The sequence below is a fragment of the Pseudophryne corroboree genome, chromosome 5 (genome assembly GCF_028390025.1).
Source record: "Pseudophryne corroboree isolate aPseCor3 chromosome 5, aPseCor3.hap2, whole genome shotgun sequence".
Lineage (NCBI taxonomy): Eukaryota > Metazoa > Chordata > Amphibia > Anura > Myobatrachidae > Pseudophryne > Pseudophryne corroboree.
This window is the reverse complement of record NC_086448.1, coordinates 283,946,287-283,971,566: the sequence shown is the minus strand read 5'-3', so window position 1 is coordinate 283,971,566 and position 25,280 is coordinate 283,946,287. Positions and strand designations below refer to the sequence as shown.

At 42.0% G+C, this 25,280-nt stretch overlaps 2 protein-coding genes across 4 annotated transcripts in view; one reads left to right on the top strand and one right to left on the bottom strand.

The window, feature by feature from the left end:
* The window catches only part of ACAD11 (acyl-CoA dehydrogenase family member 11), a 279,715-nt gene that overhangs the window by 42,416 nt on the left and 212,019 nt on the right, over positions 1-25,280 (bottom strand). The window lies entirely within an intron of this gene.
* On the top strand, positions 11,850-25,268 carry ACKR4 (atypical chemokine receptor 4). 2 transcript variants are annotated; one of them, XM_063922390.1, is made up of 2 exons: positions 11,850-11,889; positions 21,705-25,268. In XM_063922390.1, exon 2 carries the CDS (start codon positions 21,715-21,717, stop codon positions 22,783-22,785), a length of 1,071 nt encoding a protein of 356 aa, XP_063778460.1. In that variant the 5' UTR covers positions 11,850-11,889; positions 21,705-21,714; the 3' UTR covers positions 22,786-25,268. The 2 variants fall into 2 exon arrangements, with proteins under 2 accessions (XP_063778460.1, XP_063778458.1); XM_063922388.1 differs by lacking the exon at positions 11,850-11,889 and adding an exon at positions 12,806-12,858.

Sequence of the window (25,280 nt, the reverse complement as noted above, 5' to 3'; positions counted from 1 at the left end):
CCAAGGAATATAGTAACTATAGAAGGTCAAAAGAAAACAAGAAGATTCCCTGTATTGGGTACACTCGGACTATAATACTTTCATAAAGTCAAATATCTGTCATGATAGATGACCACAAATTCTAAAATATAACTTTTATTAGGATCTTTTAAAACATAAGCTAAATATGGTGCATGTGAATAAAGTTGTGAAAAATAATAAAGTGAATTAAAAAGCTTAGCCACTGTGATTTTTGTGTTTCTTCACTGTCTCCAGTGTCTATACAATGTTGCAATATCTGTAGCAATGCTAGTTGCCTTTTGTCTGGTAATGATACCTTTGTATCTACAAGTGGATGGCTCCTGTTATGATTTCATTACGCCACTATTATTTAAAGTTTTATTCCATGTCTGCAGTGTGCGTATCACTGACTAATCATGCTTAAGTGGTGACCCATCCTTTGAGTGTCTACTTTTATTTGCTAGGGACTTATTATTCTTAGGAGAATTATTATCCTTGTGCTGCTGCTCTCTATATATGAGACATGTAATGTTCAGGGTGCTCTGTTCCATATGGCAGTATACCTTATTTTATGGTTCATGTATCGACACCCGTTATACACACGTGACGTATTCGGAAGATGTATCACATTCCAAGTAAATTTTTCAGTGCACTTATTGACATTAGAGCAGTTGTTTTATTGTTAGAATTACAATGCTCTTATTCAGTGTGGTTAAAATCCACATTTATTAATTTATATGTCCACACCAATCACATGCACATGTGTGAGATGTATTATGGGGTTTTATGACACATTCATATATATCCCATACACATTCATATATATCCCATACAGCTTTTATTCGCTACAAGCAGTGGGGTATTCGTTCAATGTAATAAACAATATATGTATTGTCTTTTTCTTATATAGTGTGGTACCCTGTATTCAAGCTCACTTATAGCAGAGACACATCCTCATTCCCATTCTATTCATCATATATGTCCTCTTTACAGTATCGATCACTATAATTCGTTCACACACTTTTTATTTATGGGTGTATACTCAATTGTGGGACCCCCACAATTACTGACTGTAAAAAGCAGCCCTATTGTGTCACAGCGTTCCAAACGCCGCATATATCAGCAGGAAGCCGCTGACCGCGGCTCTCCTGTGTGGGAGCACCCGCGTGACTCGGTGCGATCAGAGGGTTATTCTCAGAGCGGTATACATGCAACTTGCTCTGCGGTGAGGGCAGCACCTATTCCCACACATAGACACAAGTACACAGGTCCCTATCAGACCGGCAGGATAAAAAGTGGCTAAGCTAACTGGTGGAAAGGACACATAATGGTTGTGTCCGATCCCCTTGTCTTCCAAAAAAACAGATCTGCTTTATATAGCTTCTGTAGTAGTGGAGTTTTAAGAAGAACAACATTTTAAGTTTAAACACTTTATTGTATTTAATCTTCATTGGGCGACTACAGTACGTTTATAACTTAAATTTGCCCATCACCATAAATACATTCTTTATTCATTCCCTAAACTCTCCAATCTATTAAAAATTTATTATTCTACATTGAGATGATTTTACTCAGCTGAGCAAAACTGACACAAATTATTATTATATATTTTTTTTTTTATCACTAGTTGTTGAACAGATTTAGGGGGTTATTCCAAGTTGATTGCAGCAGGAATTTTTTTAGCAGTTGGGCAAAACCATGTGCACTGCAGGGGAGGCAGATGTAACATGTGCAGAGAGAGTTAGATTTGGGTGTGGTGAGTTCAATCTGCAATCTAAATTGCAGTGTAAAAATAAAGCAGCCAGTGTTTACCTTGCACAGAAACAAAATAACCCACCCAAATCTAATTCTCTCTGCACATGTTATATCTGCCTCCCCTGCAGTGCACATGGCTTTGCCCAACTGCTAAAAAATTTCCTGCTGCGATCAACTTGGAATTACCCCCTTAATACACAATGCTTATGAAGAAGGACATACATACAGTGCCTGCAGAAGCATCCATATGGAGTAACACAGAGCACATGAATGCGAGTTGGGAATAAACATGAAAATAATTAGGAGATGAATGACAACCTTTAACAACAATTTGGGCCTGTTTACCATTAAATGCTCATCAAGCAAATTCATTTCATGACAGTTGACACATGGTACATGTAATGTATTTCCACTGAAGGCCCTTTTTAATGAATCCAACTACACTGTACTTTAGTATGTTAAACACTTCAATGAAAACATGTGGACCCAAGCATTTGCAAGTTTCAACAATTGGCTTTTCAACAAGAAATCTGAAAATTAGAAAAAGGAAACCACACTTTTCATTTCAGCTGCTGTCATAAATCACAAATTAATGTGACCCTCAATGCTTTAAACAATTAAAACATACTTAATACATTTAAATTAATTGAAAATGCAATACTAACATTGCTTTGCCTTTAAAATTATTGCCACTTTAAATCTAGCTGCTAAATCACTGAAAACTCAGGTTATTATGTTTACACCATTGTCAACTATAGTATAATATGATGCTATTTACTTACTATGTTATAATTAACAATCACATACAACAACAGTATAAATCATATAGACCTAGACTATATATCTGGGAAATAATCTTAGTTAACCAGGAAAAAAATAAATAAAAAAAAATGGTGATTTCGATAAATGCTGAAAATACTTGTAACTATGCCAAAAAGTCTAATTTAATAGTGCGGATCTTAATTCAACAGTTCATAGCAAATAAAAAGTCCAAAGAAAATACCGTAAGATCAGTATTACTAGATCAACGTCTTTACAGCATTTCTCTTCAGTTTGTAGGATTACTGTAAGTGCATCTGAGAAACTCACTTCAGCATTAGAGGCATACATTGCAATCTGTGTACTCCCATCAATTATTATTATCCTTTATTTATATTGCGCCACACGGGATCTGTTGCGCCCAATTACAGAGTACATAAATGAAAAATCAAAAACGGGACAATAGTGACTTACAGTTGAAGACAATATAGGACAAGCACAGGGTAAATAAACATAGCTGCATCAGCAGATGACACTGACATAAGTATCAGGGTCGCAGAAACTGTAGGATTAGGTGCAGTCAAGGGTGTTTAAGTAAGAGAAGGATAAGCAGATGAGGGTTGAGGGCCCAGCTCGTGAGAGCTACATTCTAAAGGAATTTCTCTTCAATCAATGAGTGTGAGAAGAGATATGATTGAATCTGTAGTTTACAGCATAAGCTCTGTGTATTGGTTTGTGGCATACATTTTCTGAAGGGAAGATTCTTGCCAATTGATAAATTGAGGTCTACAGGGATGGCGGTAAGTGTTGTTAAGTAGGTCAATGTCTGAAAATTCTACTGCTGTCATTGTTTGTTAAATACAAAGCAGCAAAAAGGCATTTTGTTTGTGATAAACATGTTACCGCAAGACATTAGACTCGTCACCACTTGATATACAGCACGGACCCATAAACTGTGACTGCAGCACATGCTTTGGCTGTATTTACAAAGTATTGTATAGTTATCTGGAGTTTAGCCTATAGCACTGGCTCAAAGAACCAAGGTACTTTGGGGGACATTTACTAAGCAGTGATAAGAGCGGATGTTACTTCAGTGCTGATTAGTTGCCGTGAGCAACTTCTCCACTGTCTCACTTCTCAGCTCTTATCACTGCTTAGTAAATGTCCCCCTTTGTCTGGAGGAGTGGCTTCAAGTATAAGGCTTTAATAGGGCGAAGAGTTTTCACATCAATCAATATTTCTGACCCTTGAAGATAGGGTTGTAAAACTGAACACAGCAGACCAAAATATCTTCAGTCTTAAGGGTCAATTTTAAAATAATGGTGCCAGAAAATATTTTTTTAGGTCTTTACCCAGGGCTTTGCATTGGTAAGGTATCACACTAGAGCCCATGGGATGTCCGCTGTCGGCAATGGCCATTCTCACTTTGCTATTTAGGTTGCTTATTGACACAGAACATCCAACTGCACTACAGTAGGCTCACAATTGAACTGTTGATTCTGAACTTAACATTTGTACTTGCAGTATAATAAACACTTTTTCACATAGGTATATGCAATTGCGGTCGAATTCCGGTTGGAATTCGACCGTTTTTAAATTCGACACAATTCGACAGTCGAATCCCGGCCGCCGGAACCCGAATTCGACATATTCAATAAAAAACGGATTCGACAGTCCCGCTGTCAAAAAACGGACCAATTCACGGATAGTGTGCGTTCTGGATTCGACTTTTTGTACGGCACAAAAATGTTTAAAAAACCCAGAAAAAAATTGCGTACCAGCATGCGGGGAAAAAACGGGCCCGCTGGTACCTGTAGTTCTACTGCAAAAAAAATACCCAAGTAAAAACAGTACACGCACACCGTGATAGTAAAACTTTATTACATGCATGCCGACACACACATACTTACCTATGTTCACACGCCGACCTCTGTCCACTTCTCCAAGTAGAATCCATGGGGTACCTGAAAATAAAATTATACTCACCAAAATCCAGTGTAGCATCTCTCGTCTTCTTTTTTGCAGTCCACGTACTTGGCAAAAAAACAAACCGCATTACCCGGACCACGCACTGAAAGGGGACCCAGGTTTACACATGGGACCCCTTTTCCCGAATGCTGAGACCCCCTGTCACAGAGGGTCCCTTCAGCTAATCAGGGAGCGCCACGTCGTGGCACTCTCCTGATTGGCTGTGCGCGTCTGAGCTGTCAGACGCGCATAGCACATAGCCGCTCCATTATCTTCAATGGTGGGAACTTTGCGGTCAGCGGTGAGGTTACTCGCGGTCAACCATATAATTTCAACCATATGGTTGAAATTACAACCATATGGGTTTATATACTGTTTACGTAAAATAATATCCCAGTGTGGAAAATTTACTGATCCAAATACAGTCAGCATCTAACAGGGACACTACAACAGAGGAAGTTTCCGAGGTGTCCTGGGTATATCTGTAAGTACCAAGTATATGAAGGGTGTGCAACAGGTTTCCAAGGATGCACAAAAAGTATTAAATTTACAAACAAAGTGAACATTACATTTTCACCAGAGGAGTCAATGCAAAGTTGCAAGCGCTTACACCACTTGGTGAAGCAACTGGACCAGTCTGAAGCAGGTATGTCTTCTACATGCTGAATGAAGATCTCCACTGCAGTTTCCATTGACTCCAAACCAATATCACTCATCTTGCGCTTGATTTGTGGGAACACAAAGAAGTTGCACGGGGCCAGGTCTGGACTGTACAGCGAATGATCAAGCTCCTTGATGAGTTCATGAGCCAGAAAATTCACCGCTTTCCTGGACTTGTGCCCAGGTGCACTGTCATGAAGGAAAAGGGCACCACGAGCTTGAGTTCTTGTATAACACCTGGAAATGGCTTCCAGTACTTGCAGTAGTCATTGGTTGGTGTATTAGTCCCCAATGACGTTGTGCTGCGGTGGTACAGAAGCTACATGAACAATCTTGGCCACAAAAACAGCCATCTGCTTGGCCACACTGTGCTCACGTCGGAATGCTGTGTAGGTGTACCTCCAACAGGGGTATACTGGCCCGACTGCTGTTTAATCTCGGGGTCGAAATCTTAGATCCAGGATTCAACGCCACTAATGATCTCCCAGACAGAGTTTGAGTGACCGCCTGGCTAGCATGTTGTGGCACCAAGTCACGTGAGGTTCCTTCTGCTCTCGAGTTAGTTGATGGGGCACCCAGCGTGCAGAAACCCTGCACAAGCCAAGTTTTTCATGGAGTATCAAGTACCACAGGTCGGCCGCAACACTCTCACTTGTTCTCCCGAGCCAAAATTCTTAAAACCACTCAAGGACATTGGTGCGGCACAGTGCTTCCTCCCAAAATGCAGCTTGCAGCCGTTCAAAACTCTCCAGCTGTTGCAGATGACTCTTGTAGTCGTAGAAGATCATGGCTCTCCAGTGGCTTCTGTTGAGCTCTATAACTCGTTTTTGAAGGAAGTGAACATGTTGACTCCGTCGGTGTACATTTCTGCATATATACGGTTCTGTGCCTTTAGTTAGAGATTACAGTTCAAAACCAGGCAGATTGTGTCTACTTTATCTGTCCACTGCATAACTCTATTTATATAATACATACTGTTTATTTATGGAGTGAAATTTGACTACCTAATGACAACATAGAGACCATGGGCCGGATGTAATGGCTTGCGAGATGGCTGGAGCTCCAAGACTCCATCCAAACTCGTACGTTTTTTTTTTATAGCACCAGGTTTGCTGCTTTTAAAAAAACGTACGAGTTCGGCCTGAGTCTCAGAGCTCCGGCCATCTCGCAAGACATTACATACGGCCCAAAAAGTTAGTTGTTGGATATGGAACTCACAATATTGGTAATGGCATTATAACAAGCCATGTGTATGGGCTTGTAACCATTAAATATATCTTCTAAGTACCTGGCCAATTACTACACCCCAGGTTCAATAATTTCCCCTTAACACGTGCATCAGAATAGCATAAACACATTAGATTACTAATATAAGGTTTATAAGAAGACTATGTAACACAGAGCAGTTATACATTTGTTCACTTTCTTTTTATTTATACATCTCACTATCTTTTTAATCAATATTTTAATGTTTTTATATCTATGTAATTATTTTAAAATCATTAAAAGTAATATTTTATATACCAATAGTGCACCAATTCCTTCTCCTCTGTTCAACATTTAGATACGAGTGCATTTCTGCCCACATGCGCAGTATGAAAACGTGAATGTTTATTTCACACAACCTGACGTACACCCAACTCTAAATGAGGCCCAAAACGTGATTAAGTACTGTACATGAGGCACACATTAAATCAACAATACACAACCATTAAAATTATAAAATGCTGCAAGATAAAATACTGTAAGCTTTCAGAGAAGATAAACACATATATTGCACTGATGGTTCACGTCTAATGAATTAAGTAAATGTACAGGGGTGTGGTACAGAAGATCTACAGTAATTACATAGTCATTGGGTCGACTTGTATTAGGTTGACAAGGTCAAAATGTTGACTTAGAAAAGGGAGACAGTAGAAATGGTTGACGGGTACAAAAGGGTGACATGAAAATGGTCGTCACACGTTTGTTACGTTTTTTGGGTGTCATTTTGTATGATTTATCACCTGTAAGCGCAATCAGTGTAAACATGTACCCTTGCGTGCTCACTTCGCTCGCCACGCTTTGGACAAGATTACAATTGCCAAATCATAGACCACGTGGATGGTAAATCAAGCAAAAGTAAAATAATATGTGAACCGCTCCCCCCAAAAAACTTGTGTCGACCACTGGCATGTCGACCTTTTGACCCTGTCGACTGTAAGCAATGTCTACCTTTTACCTGTCGACACTATGACTCGGTTGACTTAATGTTAACTATATGGGGTCGACCTATTGACTGAATATCTATACAATGGAACCCATGCGCAGTATAAGCATGATAATCAGGAAACTAGTTTAGCAATAACTACTTTCCTAAATGATTTCAGCAGAACAGTGAGTAACCATATTAGAATTCACATGTAAATAAATTATTGTGTTTTTCCTCAGAAACATTATTCAAACCAGCCCTTCTCTGTTACTCAGAGATTATGATGACTTCTCTTACTGTTATGGAGCATTGTAAAAAAATTTTCTGTTGGGTCTATAGCTTCTCTTCTTGCTCTTATTAAAACCACGTATGATATACATTACTGGCCTGCTTTTGAAAAGTAGTATCAGGGAGATTACACTGTAGATAGTAGAATGCACGTGCAAAGTGCAGCGCACCACTGAGGGGGGCATGTTATGCTTCAGTCAAAGGGCGTGTCTAGCTCTACATATTATATATACGTAAATGCTTGTTTCAAGATATTTCTGTGCAACATTACTAATAATGGGGGTGATTTAGAGCAGATCGTAGCTGTGCTAAAAATAGTCACAATCTCTGACATGCGGGGGGACGCCCTGCATGCCAAGCCCCCCACCTCCGCTTAGAGGTGCAAAAGCACACGGCTACGTTTTTGCACCCAGCGAGTAGCTCCCTGTCTACACAGCCTAGCTGCGGAGGCAGGTGGCTACCCGCAATGTTTTGGATTACGCAGCTGCCGCGGCCCGCCCCAGCAATGGTTCGGACACGCCTTTGTTGTCCGAACCACACCCACCTAACGCCGCCAACACGCCCGCAACCACCTCTGCCTGTCAATGCGTGCGCACAAGACAATGGACTTCCTGATGCGATCGCTGCTGTTGCAGCAATCATGTCTGAATCAGGCCCAATATATTTTTCAAGTATTGATACTAACATTGCTGGTTGTGGATGTAGTTAAAATGCCGCCGGATAGGATCCTGGCAATCAAAATACCAACGCCGGAATCCCGAACGATGGCATAAGGCCGACGTCAAGATCCGGAGCTCTGGATCCCGATGTCAAAATACTGATGCCCGGAATCCTGATTGTTCTTCCAGTGAGACAAGCTCACGTCCTGCTGCGGAAGATGGGGTTAGGCACTTTGAAGGCGAGGATAGGGTTAGGCACCAAGCGGCGAGGTTTAGGTAGCGGGGAAGGGAGTGTTAAGGTTAGGCACCACCAGGGAGGGTTAGGGTAGGGGGCCGAGGAGGGTTAGTGTACTTTTGGAGGGACTGTCGGGATTCTGTTGGCCGGTATCCCGTCCATCAGGATATCATACTGAATTCGGTGGTTGCAATACTAGATTTCTTTGCAACTATATGCTGTGATATTTCTGTTCTTCTCACTCAGCACATTATACATGATAAATGTGATGTCTATGCAATAAATTCCAAATGCATCTGGACTTTGTGTGAACTACAGCAGTCACAGTGGTTGAAGCTAATCACTGCTCTTGCCGCCAACCGCCCCCTTCCCCCTCGCCCCTCATGGTTCCTATGCTATGGTTCCTGTAAATGACTTTCTGTCTACTGCTCAGCCTGCCAAGTCTAAAGGGGGTACACACGGAGCGATGTTCAGCTAATTTCTAAGCAATCTGACTAGATTGCTTAGAAATTAGCTGGACATCGCTCCGTGTGTAGGGGTGATGGCGACAGCGATGCGCAGTCCCGCGCGTCGCTATCCCCGTTGCTAGATTGCCCTGCATGCCGGCACAATCTAGTAGGTCACTCATTTTACTGCTGGGTGAAATAAGTGGCCCCCGTGTTCGTCACCCCCCTCGCTCAGCACATCGCGCTGTGCTGAGCGAGGCGAGAGATGTGTGCTGAGCGGTCTGTGCTAGACCGCTCAGCACACATCTCTGGGTAACCTCCCAGTCAGTACGGCCATTAAGGTTCCACCAGCTACTCCGACTCCCATGCCTAATGCTCACTTTGGGCCAAATGTAATGGAGTGCGAGACGGCTGGAACTTCCGAGATACCGGACGAACTCGGAAGTTTTTTTAAAGCAGCAAACGTTTACAAGGCAAAACCAACGGTAGCTATATTTCTACCTACATCCTACAACTTAGTAAAGAAAGATGTTGTAAATAAGACATCTTGAAGCTTGAAATTATAAAATTAATTTTTAAAAACTCATAGTAACATTAGTATTACACACAGAAAATTAGGATAAAGGATATTAAAATAAAAATCAGAAATAACATTAAAAATAACCTTAATGAGAAGGATGAACCTGATGCGTTACTATCAATTTATTAATGTTTGGCTCTATTTTTAGCAGTAGCAGTCTTAAAATCAGTGATTTGCTATTTGCAATTGGTTTCTTTTTTTAGTTAACAGATTTATGTCCGCATTTCTTAAAGTTATTGCTCTCAAGGGGTCTTCAGCATGCATCTTAGAATATTCATCCTTCTTAGCAGGCTCCTATTCCTCGTTCCCATTCAATGACTGCGTTGACAGCCACAGCGCTCCAAAGAGCAGGGAAGTTGGCCGACTGTGTTGTGTGGAGTAGAGCGCTTAGGCTGCGGCATTGGCTCTGCTGCACTGTGCAGCTGAAGGCCGGCAATCTTAGGCGGCCCAATATGCCACCAGCACAGGTGGCAGATCCATCTCGTCTGAGGCCACCCGTGCAACAGAAGGAGGAAGAGCGGATTGGAACAGTGCGGCACCACACTCCGCATGCAGCAACGGATTCTGAGATTATGGTGCACCTGTGCACACTCCCCCCATGCAGCAGGAGAGAGCATGAAGAGTCCCACAGACAGCACATCTATCTCACTGTAAGAACTGGGACCGACTACAGGTAGCCTTCCACTGCCCCCTTATTTTTATTTAATGCTATCCAATTACACCTTAGGCTTTTACTGCTACCCTGGATCATCCCAGTGTCCCCATGTTGCGGTATCACTCACTTTGGGAAACAATGAGTTAGATGTGAAAAGGAGCCAAGAACATACTGTACACAGAAAAATGCACTGCACTTATCATTATCAACTTATGCACAGCGTATAGATGACACTGGAGCAGAGAGGCTGCAGTCATCATTATACCACGCTGTTTAAATTAAATTGTTAATACTGACTTGCAAATTTCTGGCACATCAGGACAGAGCCTCCAAATCGGGATAGTGTAAAGGCCCATACACATTAGAAGATGTCGCTCTGTGAGCGACATCGTCTAACGTTTCCCCCTCCCGGGCCGGCAGCCGCCTGTACACACTGAGCGATATGACTGCTCATATCGCTCAGTGACGTCACGCCCCCGCCAGCCCTGCATGAAGGTCGTGGACGACAGTCCACATCCTTCATGCATGCCCTACCGACAGCGACGATCGTTGCCGACCCGCGGGGCCACGCATTGGTCGTTGCTGGTGGCATACACACTTAACGATAAAATGAGCGACGTCGCTCAAGGAGGGGGAAAATGAGCGACGTCGCTCATTTTATCGTTAAGTGTGTATGGACCTTAAGAATGCAAGGTTCTTAATTTATTCTACCCTGTCTTTAGTTTTCCCCACATGCAAGCACTGAAGCACTGCAAATATCTAAAAAAATATATATATTTTGTTGGCTACAGTGCACGGCATTTCTCTCATTCTTACTGAGCGATTCCCATCCAATGCTAAACTGACGTTACTTCAATTCATTTTGAATACTATAATTTTTAATTAGAAATGTATATGTTTTTGTAAGTACTTGTATGTATGAATAATATTACTCATATTTATTACCTGCTAAAGATATTACTTGCAATTAATTTCAGACTTTAGATTTCAGACCAGGGCTGGATTACGGTTCGTGGGTCCTCCAGGGCAACTAACTTGTGGGGGCTCCTACTACTAAAATGGTTTAGCAATATGATGTGTAAACACTCCCAGCCCGGCGTTCACATTAAGCCACAGCGCACCCACGCTGTTGATGTAGCTACGTATGTGCGCCTGCTCCAGCAGCCAGCATTGTTTCAGACACTCCTTGTGTTACAGATCTTTTCAGACAGATGTGATTAGTTCATTTTAACTACTGGCCCTTAGTGCAGAGGTTGGTTTACAATGGCTACACTGCAGAAAATAACCAATGTTCATGAATAATCGTATTATAAACTTGGGTATGTGAATTTGACAAAAATAAGCTGTGGACCTCTCCTTGGTTTGATAGATTCTTCCTGCTATTGAGGAGTAAAATAGGGACATATCATCTAAAATGTTAAACCTCTTTTATTCAATATTAATTTACCAATAACTGCTACAAATCCCTACAAAAGTTTGGAATATGTACCATGTGTTATATGTACAACAGTAACAGAACAATACAGCCCACTGCTCATATATGTTTCCTGGAACCTTTTTTTTTTTTTTTTAAATGTTGTTAGGAACGGTTTTATCTTCCCTTCCAGGGAGGCGTGGTACTGGCTATATGACAAAACAGACTTGCAGGGCTTTTATTTATTAGCAGACATTCTTATGCAAGTGAAGGAAAGAGGTGAGTGGCTTTGCTGCTTTTTAGCATTAACTTTCAATAAAGTTAGGTCTTCCTTTAGAAATAATGTACTGTATATAATACAACAGATTAGATGGTTTATATAAAACACATTCTAAAAAAGCAATGCCTAGACAAAATAAACAACAGAATGCAATGCACATTAGTTCTTTCTGTAAAGCCACAACATAACAAAATGCTGAAAAGTACCCACAAGTCTCCATGTGTACTGTAAAATTAAGTTATATTAACAATGGTGATCACTCAATTCTACATAAAATTTATTTATACAACTTTTGTCAGCGATGCAGCTTTTATAAACATGTCAGCTTTAATATTGAAATAATGTTCCAAAAAAGCAAGAAAAACATGATTTATTTCTTCTTATTAATTTAGCTTAGATAACTATGTGAAACGCATATTTGCATAAAGAAAACGCATATTTGCATAAAGAAAAGTACAGAAGAAAGACGTGGTATATTAGACAGAACAATCTGTTTCCAATACAATTTTTCCATGTGTCGCTCTTTGCAAATCATTTTTATTACAGGACAGTTGCACTGTGACTAAAGTAACATTTAGACAGCTCTTGAACACTTCTGAATGCATCTATACGCACAAGTGATTAGGGTTCTCTGCTTTCTACACAGCACAGCTTGGCACATGGCCAAAGAGAGTCCTGCAGGACTCTGTTTTCTGAATGAAACAAAAAGTAGAGTGAAATATAATTCACACTGAAAACAAGTTGATGCAGTGCTAAAAGGGATTGTCTAACATTCACAAAAATACATGGAAATGTTCTCATATACAGACAGAATTTGATTATGTTTACCGGTGTATCATTTTTGTGCTGCTAAGTGTGAGCTGTTGTCCCCTGTTATCAGCTATTTCACAATGAGATTATGGTTTCTCTCGCACACAGGCTGAAACAAATACATTGGGTGTGCATTGTGAGGGCCAGAGCACCAAAAGGTAAACTGAGGAGCTTGCCTAAAACACCAAACGGAGTACGGGTCGCGGACACAGAGGAGAATAAGTCAGCTCTTCCGTGTCATTGACAGGCTGGGTAATAATAGAACTGCCCAGTGCCATATGTCCAGTCTTATGGCAGCAGCAAATGCCACCCTTCCACCTGCTGTAGTAATGTGTGGGGAAAGGGGGAAGAGGATAAGTAAGTAAAAAGGGTAAAGGTGCAGCACCGAGAAAGGCAGATCTCTGCTATGTGGTGTCGGGGACAGCATCGGGCTTCAGCCCTGGCCTTGGTTGCTCTGGAGGAATGGGTCCCCTTTATTGGGGGGCTGCCATCCCCCCCAGAAATCCCTGGCCAGGGCTGACTAGTACGGGGGGGGGAAGGGGGGGGGGGGGAGTAATGCCATGGCCGCCGGGACCAATACAGACGTGTCACACGGCTGTGGCATTACTTCCCTGGCTAGTGTAACCTGGTGCTGATTTAAAAAATAGTAGGGACCCCTATGTCTCTCCCCCCATATTTTTGGAAGCAGGACCAGTTCAAGAGCCCGGTGCTGGTTGTGCTTTTGGTGGGTACCCCATGTCACCCCCCTCCCCCCCAACACACACTTTTTAACTCTGTCAACTTTTACACAGAAGCATGCGAAGATCTCACTGATCTGCGCATGCTTCTGTCAAACTTGCACAATGTAATGAAACTCACATTACAATGTGTGAGTTTTCATATGAGAAAACTTGTACATACTTGCACAATGTAATAGCCTCGAATTTAAAAACTCTCAGGCTATTACACTGGCCGAGTTTTGGAACTAACTCACACCTTTTGATGTGAGATGCAAGTTTGTCCAGCACAAAAATCTTGGACCCTATTACATTTGGCCCCACATGTTAAAGCAATTTAATTAAAGATGTGCGGCTGGCACATTTTTTCGTGTTTTGTGTTTTGGTTCTGGTTCCATGCTCGTATTTTGGATCTGGATTGGTTTTGCCAAAACCACCCTTTTGTGTTTTGGATCTGGATGATTTTTGAAAAAAACATAAAAACAGCTAAAATCACAGAATTTGGGGGTCATTTTGATCCTACGGTATTATTAACCTCAATAACATTCATTTCCACTCATTTCCAGTCTATTCTGAACACCTCACAATATTGTTTTTAGGCCAAAAGGTTGCACCGAGGTGGCTGTATGACTAAGCTAAGCGACACAAGTGTGAAGCACAAACACCTGGCCCATCTAGGAGTGGCACTGCAGTTGCAGACAGGATGGCACTTAAAAAAAACTAGGCCCCAAACAGCACATCATGCAAAGAAATAAAAGAGGTGCAATGAGGTAGCTGTATGAATAAGCTAAGCGACACAAGTGTACGGCAGAAACACCTGGCCCATCTAGGAGTGGCACTGCAGTAGCAGACAGGATGGCAGATTTAAAAAATAGGCCCCAAACAGCACATCATGCAAAGAAGTAATAGAGGTGCACTGAGGTGGCCTTATGACTAAGCTAAGCGACACAAGTGTGCGGCACAAACACCTGGCCCATCTAGGAGTGGCACTGCAGTGGCAGACAGGATGGCACTTTAAAAAAAACTAGGCCCCAAACAGCACATCATGCAAAGAAGTAAAAGAGGTGCAATGAGGTAGCTGTATGACTAAGCTAAGCGACACAAGTGTGCGGCACAAACAACATGGGACGTGCTGGAATTTGCCCAGATGTAATACACGCACAATATTGGTGGCACAGGAGAGTGTACCCCTAAACCACACAAACACACAGCAAAGCCTATAAAATTAATTTGGATAATAATAACCCTTTTATTTGGAGCTATTATAATAATATGCAGCACAGGCAAGTGTACCCCTACACCACACAGGGCAAACCCTGTAAAAATAATTTGGATAATAATATAAGTAATGTATATAACCCTTTTATTTGGAGAAAATAATATACAGCACAGGACACCGCCACTGGATTTATGGCATCACAAAACACCACCACTGGACTGATGCAGCACAAGACAACACCACTGGACTGGACTTATACAGCAGTACCCCTGGACTTATATGGCAGTACCCCCCTGGAGTTGTACGGCAGTGTCAGACAGGATGGCACTTTAAAAAACTAGTCCTCAAACAGCACATGATGCAAAGAAGAAAAAGAGGTGCAAGATGGAATTGTCCTTGGGCACTCCATCCACCCTTATGTTGTATAAACAGGACATGCACACTTTAACCAACCAATCATTTCAGCGACAAGGTCTGCCACACGACTGTGGGTGAAATTACTGGTTTGTTTGGGTCCCCACCAAAAAAGAAGCAATCAATCTCTCCTTGCACAAACTGGCTCTACAGAGGCAAGATGTCCACCTCATCCACCGAATCCTTACCCCTTTCAGTATGTACATCCTCCTCCTCACAGTGTATTAATTCGTCCCCACTGGAATCCACCATCACAGGTCCCTGTGTACTTTCTGGAGGCAATTGCTGGTCAAGGTCTTGCTGGAGGAATTTGTAATTCATTTTGATGAACATCATCTTTTCCACATTTTGTGGAAGTAACCTCCTACGCTGATCGCTGACAAGGTTACCGGCTGCACTAAACACTTTTTCGGAGTACACACTGGAGGGGGAAAGGGGGGGGGAACTTAGGTAAAATAAAGACAGTTTGTGCAAAGGCATCCAAATTGCCTCTTTTTCCTGCCAGTATACATACGGACTGTCTGACATGCCTACTTGGATGCTGTCACTCATATAATCGTCCCCATTCTTTCAATGGTGACAGAATCATATGCAGTGACAGTAGACATGTCAGTAATCATTGGCAGGTCCTTCAGTCTGGACCAGATGTCAGCACTTGCTCCTGACTGTCCTGCATCATCGCCAGCGGGTGGGTTAGGAAATCTTATCCTTTTCCTCGCAGTACCAGTTGCGGGAGAAAATGAAGGAGGAGCTGTTGATGGTCACATTCCGCTTGAGTTGACAATTTTCTCACCAGCAGGTCTTTGAACCTCTGCAGACTTGTGTCTGCCGGAAAGAGAGATACAACATAGGCTTTAATCCTTGGATCGAGCACGGTGGCCAAAATGTAGTGGTCTGATTTCAACAGATTGACCACCCTTGAATCCTGGCAGAGCGAATGAAGGGCTCCATCCACAAGTCCCACATACTTAGCGGAATTGCTCTGTCTTAGCTCCTCCTTCAATTTCTCCAGCTGCTTTTGCAAAAGCCTGATGAGGGGAATGACCTGACTCAAGCTGGCAGTGTCTGAAGTGACTTCACGTGTGGCAAGTTCGAAGGGTTGGAGAACCTTGCACAAGACGGAAATCATTCTCCACTGCGCTTGAGACAGGTGCATTCCCCCTCCTTTGCCTATATCGTTGGTGGATGTATAGGCTTGAGTGGCCTTTTGCTGCTCTTCCATCCTCTGAAGCATATAGAGTGTTGAATTCCACCTCGTTACCACCTCTTGCTTCAGGTGATAGCAGGACAGGTTAAGGAGTGTTTGCTGGAGCTCCAGTCTTCAGCACGCGGTGGCTGAATGTGGAAAGTGACCCGCAATTTTTCGGACCACCGACAGCATCTCCTGCACGCCCATGTCATTTTTCTAAAAATTCTGCACCACCAAATTAATTGTATGTGCAAAACATGGGATGTGCTGGAATTTGCCCAATTGTAATGCACGTACAATATTGGTGGCGTTGTCCGATATCACATATCCCCAGGAGAGTCTAAGTGGGGTAAGCCATTGTGCGATGATGTCACTCAGTTTCCGTAAGAGGTTGACAGCAGTCTGCCTCTTACAGAAAGCGGTGATATATAGCGTAGCCTGCCTAGGAACGAGTTGGTGTTTGCGAGATGCTGCTACTGGTGCCGCTGCTGTTGTTGCCGCGGGAGGCAATACATCTACCCAGTGGGCTGTCACAGTCATATAGTCCTTAGTCTGCCCTATTCCACTTGTCCACATGTCCGTGGTTAAGTGGACAGTGGGTTCAACCGCATTTTTTAGGACACGGAGGACACTTTTTCTGACGTCTCTGTACATTCTCAGTATTACCTGCCTAGTGAAGTGGAATCTAAATGGGATTTGGTACCAGGGACAAACTACCTCCATCAATTCTCTAAGTACCACTGAACTAATGGCAGATACCGGACGCACGTCTAACACCAACATAGCTGTCAAGGCCTCAGTTATCCGCTTTGTAACAGGATGACAACTGTCATATTTAATCTTCCTCGCAAAGGACTGTTGGATAGTCAGTTGCTTACTTGAAGTAGTACAAGTGGTCTTCCGACTTCCCCTTTGGGATGACGATTGACTTCCAGCAGCAACAACAGCAGCGGCAGCAACAGCAGGCGTACTACTCAAGGATCCTCCGGAGGAATCCCGGTTAGGAGAGGACTCCTCAGTCTTGCCAGTGACATGGTCTGCAGGACTACTGACGTTCCTGACTGAGGAGGAAGTTGACATTGAGGGAGTTGGTGGTGTGGCTTCCAGGAGCTTGGGTACAAGAGGAAGAAGGGATTTAGGTGTTTATTAGGACTGCTTATGCTCTTACCCAAAATTTCAGAACTTGACTATGACTTCTGATGAATGCGCAGCAGGTGACGTATAAGGAAGGATGTTCCTTGGTGGTTAACGTCCTTACCCCTACTTATTACGGATTGACAGAGGTAACACACGGCTTGACACCTGTTGTCCGGATTTGTGGAGAAATAATTCCACACCGAAGAGGTGGTTTTTTTGGTATTTTTGCCCAGGCATCACAATGGGCTTATTCATCCTACAGACAACAATTGTCTCCCACGGTGCCTGATTTAAACAAACCACATCACCATCAGAATCCTCATCGTCAACTTCCTCCTCAGCGCCAGCAACAATATCCTCATCCTGGTGTACTTCAACAGTGACATCTTCAATTTAAATATCAGAAACTGGACTGTGGGTACTACTTCCAGCACTTGCAGAGGGCGTGCAAATGGTGGAAGGAGCCACCTCTTCCCGTCCTGTGTTGGGAAGGTCAGGCATCGCAACCACTGACACACTTTGACTCTCCTTGGGGGATTGTGATACCATATTAGAATGCACAGTTCTTTGCTGTGCTTTTGCCAGCTTAACTCTTATCATTTTTCTAGCGGGAGGATGAGGGCTTCCATCGTCATGTGAAGCTGAACCACTTCCATTGTCATGTGAAGTCATGAACATAGGCCAGGGCCTTAGCCGTTCCTTGCCACTCCGTGACGTAAATGGCATATTGGCAAGTTTACGTTTCTCCTCAGATCATTTACATTTATTTTTTTGGGTCTTTTTACTGAACTTTGGCTTTTTGGATTTTACATGCCCTCTACTATCACATTGTGCATTGGCCTTGGCAGACGACGTTGATGGCATTTCATCATCTATGTCATGACTAGTGGCAGCAGCTTCAGCACTAGGAGGAAGTGGTTCTTGAGCCCTACACCACACAGGGCAAACCCTGTAAAAATGATTTGGATTAAATATTAATAACCCCTTTAAATGGAGTAAATAATATACAGCACAGGACAGTACCACTGGATTTATATGGCAGTATCACTGGAATTATACGGCAGTACCACTGGATTTATACGGCAGTACCACTGTGAATTATACGGCAGTACCACTGGACTGGATTTATAAGGCAGTATCACTGGAATTATACGGCAGTACCACTAGATTTATACGCCAGTACCACAGGAATTATACGGCAGTACCACTGGAATTATACGGCAGTACCACTGGATTGGATTTATACGGCAGTACCACTGGAATTATACGGCAGTACCACTGGATTTATACGGCAGTACCACTGTGAATTATACGGCAGTACCACTGGACTGGATTTATAAGGCAGTATCACTGGAATTATACGGCAGTACCACTAGATTTATACGCCAGTACCACAGGAATTATACGGCAGTACCACAGGAATTATACGGCAGTACCACTGGAATTATACGGCAGTACCACTGGATTGGATTTATACGGCAGTACCACTGGAATTATACGGCAGTACCACTGGACTGGAATTATATGGCAGCATCACTGGAATTATACGCCAGTACCACTGGAATTATATGGCAGTACCACTGGAATTATACGCCAGTCCCACTAGATTTATACGCCAGTCCCACTAGATTTATACGCCAGTACCACTGGACTGGATTTATACGCCAGTGTCACTGGAATTATATGGCAGTAGCACTGGAATTATACGGCAGTAGCACTGGAATTATACGGCAGTAGCACTGGAATTATACGGCAGTAGAACTGGACATATACGGCAGTATCACTGGACATATATACGGCAGTATCACTGGACATATATATGGCAGTACCACTGGACATATACGGCAGTACCACTGGACATATACGGCAGTACCACTGGACATATACGGCAGTACCACTGGACTGGATTTATACAGCAGTACCACTGAACATATACGGCAGTGTCACTGGACATATACGGCAGTGTCACTGGACATATATGGCAGTGTCACTGGACATATACGGCAGTATCACTGGACATATACGACAACACAGCACCGCTGCACTGGACTTATACAGATACACTGGACATATGGCAGCAGAGAACACCACCACTATGACTGGACTGATGCAGCATAATACACTACATTGGACTAAGTAGCACAAGACAGCACTGGAATCGCCACCCCGCTTTCCCTCCCGCACAGACAGAGGACGGAGACACGTCCTCTAGTTACACTCTCTGGTACTGGAGTGAAAATGGCGGCGACGCGCAGCTCCTTATATGGAATCCAAATCCCACGAGAATCCGACAGCGTGATGATGACATTTTGCCTCGTTCTGGTTTCCGAGTCAGGCGGGAAAACCCGAGCAGGGCTCGGGTAGTGAAGTTCGGTTCTCAGGGAACCGAACCCGCTCATCTCTAATTTTAATTATAGGGACTGCAGCTGGTGCAGTCCCTAGAAGCCAGCTTGTTGATAATAAAGCGCCATCTCTGGATTTAGGCTCCATCTCCCACTGATGGATTTAGGGGGTTATTCAGAGTTATTAGCAAACAAAAACAGTTAGCAATTGGGCAAAACCATGTAGCACTACAGGTGGGGCAGATGTAACACGTGCAGAGAGAGTTCGATTTGGGAGGGTTATATTGTTTCTGTGCATGGTAAATACTGGCTGCTTTACTTTTACACTGCAATTTAGATTTCAGTATGAACACACCCTACCTAAATATAACTCTCTCTGCACATGTTACATCTGCCCCACCTGCTTTGCAACATGGTTTTGCCCATTAGTATGCTTTTTTAGTTTGCTAACAACTCTGAATAACCCCCTTAAGCCCCACTTCCCGGTGAAATCAGCCGTCAATCACCGGCAGGCAGGTCAGGGGGGAAAGACGCAATGCAGACTCCTCGGCAAGAGAGGTAATTTGTGCTGCTGGTTATCGGATACAGAGCAGCATACTAATTATATTCTACTCATTCCAGTCTGAATTAATTTGCCAATATGGCTGCTGCATCGTAGCAACTCAAATACAGATTCAGACTCAGGCACATACAAATGTTGCATATCAATTTAATCAGTGCCTTCTCGTGAAACACTCTTGTCGCACCGTGATTAAGGTGCACATTCAAGCCAAAAAGACGCTTGGAGCAAGCAGAGTTGCTCGGAACTTGGGGCACTGAGACTGGATGTTTGGTGCAACTGTAGCAATAGTGTATGAGAACTGTAGCAGCAGAGATTAGTACTTAACCACTGCACCAGTGTGACATTGTTTCCACTGTAAATATAAGTCTAAAAACAAGAACATAGTGTCAAAGCATAACAGCCACAAATATTATTACCATTGCTCGTTTATATAGCATCTACATTTGACAAACTCTGTGATAAAACAAGGCATTAAACAGGCATAGCAGCAAGGGGGCACTGCTCTCAAGATTACAATTTGATACATGAAGTTAAATGGCACTTATTGCATAAGATAACAATAGGAAAAGTATCTAGTGGGGTTATGGGTCCATTGAGTGACTAGAGAGTCTTTGAATATAGAATAATATATGTAAACTTGTGTGAATTGTATAAGCATGTTGGTAATTGGGTAGAATGGTCTAGGGATGTTAAGAAGATGGCTCATGGTGAAAACAAGGGGGGGTCATTCCGAGTTGATCGCTAGCTGCCGTTGTTCGCAGCGTAGCGATCAGGCTAAAAATCGGCAATTACGTGGGTGAAGTGGGTGTTTCTGGGTGGTAACTGGCAGTTTTCGGGGAGTGTGTGCAAAAACGCAGGCGTGCCAGATAAAAACGCAGGAGTGGCTGGAGAAACGGGGGAGTGGCTGGCCGAACGCAGGGCGTGTTTGTGACGTCAAAACAGGAACTAAATAGTCTGAAGTGATCGCAAGATAGGAGTAGGTCTGCAGCTACTCTGAAACTGCACAATTTTTTTTGTAGCAGCGCTGCGATCCTTTCGTTCGCACTTCTGCTAAGCTAAGATACACTCCCAGAGGGCGGCGGCCTAGTGTTTGCACTGCTGCTAAAAGCAGCTAGCGAGCGAACAACTCGGAATGAGGGCCAAAGTGCGTTATACAAAAAGGGTGGCAACAGAGTATCTCCCATATGTACTCTTCACAACGGATTTAACAGGGTGTATAAAGTATCTGGTGGCCACAGAGCACAAGTGTATCCTAGTTTTTCCCAGACAGGCCTAGCTTCCTCCCTAAAATCTATAAACTAACTGGATTTATATGCTACTTGCAAGTTTGGTAAATGGGTGTCCTAGCTTTCCGTTTCAAAAGGTATGGGAACTGTATTTTATGAAAATATCAATAACACACACATTCCTCTCTTTCCCCATTAGAAGCAGCACAATGGAACATCAGATAAATGCCACATTAATGACAACAACAGAAAACTATGAAGATTACACAGACACGACCTTTGACTATGACAATTATGAGGAACTCTGTGTGAAGCATGACATTAGAAGGTTTGCTGAGATTTTTCTCCCAGTATTCTACTCTGTGACATTTGTGGTTGGTGTAGCAGGCAATTCTTTAGTGGTTGCCATATATGCATACTATAAAAAGATGAAGACTAAGACTGATGTATACCTGCTGAATCTGGCAGTGGCAGATCTGTTGCTGCTCTTCACACTTCCTATCTGGGCAGTGGATGCTTCCATTGGTTGGCAGCTTGGAAAAGAAATGTGCAAGATAACCTCAGCTTTGTATACTATAAACTTCAGCTCTGGAATGCAGTTCTTAGCTTGCATTAGTCTGGACAGATACTTTGCAGTAACCAGGGCAACAAGCCAACAAAATTTTAGAAAAAGATGCTGGGCAATTTGCCTGTTCGTGTGGACCACTTCCCTACTGTTGAGCATTCCTGATATTTATTACAATGAGGTAAAGGAACACAATGGCAAACACCAATGTCTTCCCACATATCCTAAAGATGCTATAAAACAGGTTACCGCCTTAGTTCAGATCCTTGAAACGGTGTTTTGTTTCATAATTCCTGTTCTAATCATGTTGTTCTGCTATTCAGTCATGGCCAGAATCCTCATAAAAACTCCCAACATAAAAAGATCACGTTCACTTAAAGTATTGCTGGCCGTGGTAGGAATATTTCTACTTACTCAGCTGCCGTATAATATTGTCAAGTTCTGGAGGGCCATAGATATAATATATGTTTTGATTACCAGCTGCAAGACCAGTAAGACCATTGACTTAATGATGCAGGTAACAGAAAGCATGGCCTTATTTCATTGCTGTCTCAATCCCTTACTGTATGTTTACATGGGAACCACATTTAAATCTTATGTTACCAAAACGGTAAAAAAATTGAGCTCATGGAGGAGACATAGACCTCAGAGTACTGAAGAGTATCCCATGCATTCTGAAGATCATGTAGAAGAAACAAGCAGTTTCTCAATCTAATGGGGGCAATTTGATTAGCGGCAATGATTGCACAGGGCCGGATTTCCGTTCATTTCTCTGTATGGTCCCAAAACTTCAGAAGTTGACTATTACAGATTTGGATATACTATATTAAAACCACATAAGCGATCTTTTAATCTGTTACAAAAAGTAATATGCAATATATGTTAAGGCTACTTTGATAAAATACCCATATAGTTTATACATATATTTGTAGCTAGAATGTAAAACACTAACACTGTATATACACTGCATATGTGCAGGCCTGCTTTATTTAAGTTAGAGTCCCGTATATAAACTTGTCAAGGGTGTCCCCATATTACTGTGCACTTGACTTTTCCTATTTGCAAGGATCAGTAGTAGGCAAAACTGGCTAAAGTAGTGGTGTGAATTATAACTTACGAGAAGTGTTTTTGGGTGCTTGATCCACCACCAAACCAAAGCCTGTGAGAACTACCAATTTGCAAATTATTAATAGAAAAAAAGGAACATTAAGTGAAAAATGCTTCAAGATTAAACCAAGTTCATAATCCTGAAAACTATTTGTAAAACTGAAAATTGAGTACATTCTTAGAAAATTCATCAACATGTGTGAGTCCTAACACTTATGAACACAAAGCAACATAAACGAGCAATCTAGAAAACATTAAAAAACAGATGCTGCAGAAAATACAGGAGTACTGTATGTAACTCAAAAATGGCAATGCAAATTAAAACAAATAAATAAAATCTTCCTAACATACATATTGTAACTGTCTAATACATAAACAGGATTTTAAAAAAATACCACCCACTTTTATAAATTGTTAAAAGAAATTACTATTTAATATAGGTAATGCAGTCTTATAAAATAAGCTTTTATCACTGACTGTGATATTAAGTGGCGAACGCCTTTGGATAAAACATAAAAGCAAAAAGGTACCGAAAATGTACATATTCACATCAATCTTGCAATAAAAACAAGGCAATGACTGAAAGCTAATCCGTTTAATTGAATTACATAAATAAACCGATTTTATGTTGTTATTGTTAGTACAAAATTATTGGGATATGGTCAGGATCCCGGCAGTCGAAATACCAACGCTGGAATGTTGGCGCTGGGTGAGAGGGTTAGCATACTTACCCAACCCCTGTCGAGATTCTACCCATCGGGATGCCCGATCAGTATTATGACCGCCGGCATATCAGCCCCAACCCTGGTTAGCGGATGTCATTTATCAAAAAATCTTTGTCTACAAACCGTATTAAGTAAGGCAAGCAGCCAAATCGTAATATTAAATTATATTAGCTTTAAATTTGTATTTTACTGTTTATAGAAGAATGTTTACAGAATGTGTATAGAATGCTTGTGCTTATTTATATCTCATGATGTGTAGTACAGTACTCTTTTCACAGCTTTTGTTTATCATGTTAAATAAACACCTTTTATACTATTAGTGATACTTCCAGAACTTTACAGATAAATTATTCCGAAAGATAAAGCATGACACAACAGGGTACCGAGCCGGAGTCTTCAACAGATAAAGTTGCTGAACTGTATTGTACACCATACTGGCTACCAAGTAACATTCATATTGTTAGCTTATAAAAATATATTAGAACTATTACAGTTTAAAACAGTAATCTGCAGCATATAAAGAATAACAATCTGACAGCACAATTAGAAGACAGTAGAGTACTGACAAGTTTTACACTCCTGTAAAAGAAACCCATATCAATCTCTTAAATCTTCTTACAGCTCTCCATATGTTAATTTTTAGATGAAAAATGCCGGCAGACAGAAGAAATTGGCGACGGTGGTCAGCGTTTGAAAGCGTGTGTCCAATCCGTAGCTTGGCAATCTACGTGTTTCGCCTGTATCGAGCAGGCTTTGTCCTGACGAAGCCTGCTCAATACAGGCGAAACGCGTAGACCACCGTCGCCGATTTCTTCTGTCTGCCGGCAGACACCCGCTTCTAACTATCAGCACGAGACATTATCAGCGGTCAGAGATACCACCAGTGGGACTTATAAATAGCGGTGAGTGCATTTTGGAAATTATCCTTATCAGCTACTACTGCCTTATACTGCCAAATCCCCTGGCTGGAGAGACTTTGTATCCGGAATTTGACACAAGTAACAAACATTGTTTAAACATAGTATCAAACAGAAGTTAAAATCTTCAAGCAATTTTGATGCACCTTTTGAGTAGAGTAAACCGCACAAGCGTTTCTACTAAGTTCCACAGAACCTTTTATTGCACTTCAATCTTACCTTATATGTTGTCTAGTATTGTCATTGTTCAGTGTATGTATACCGGTATTAGGAAAATACTTACATTTTAAATACACCTTTTTTCTTTTTCTCTTTTTTATTCTTTATAAATTATACACCATATATGAAATTGTCTTTTTTTTTTTATATTCTTTACAGTTAATTGCATATTACAGTCATATACTCATATATTGTACTAAGAAATAAATATTTATATATATTTTAAATTATTACTTGTATAT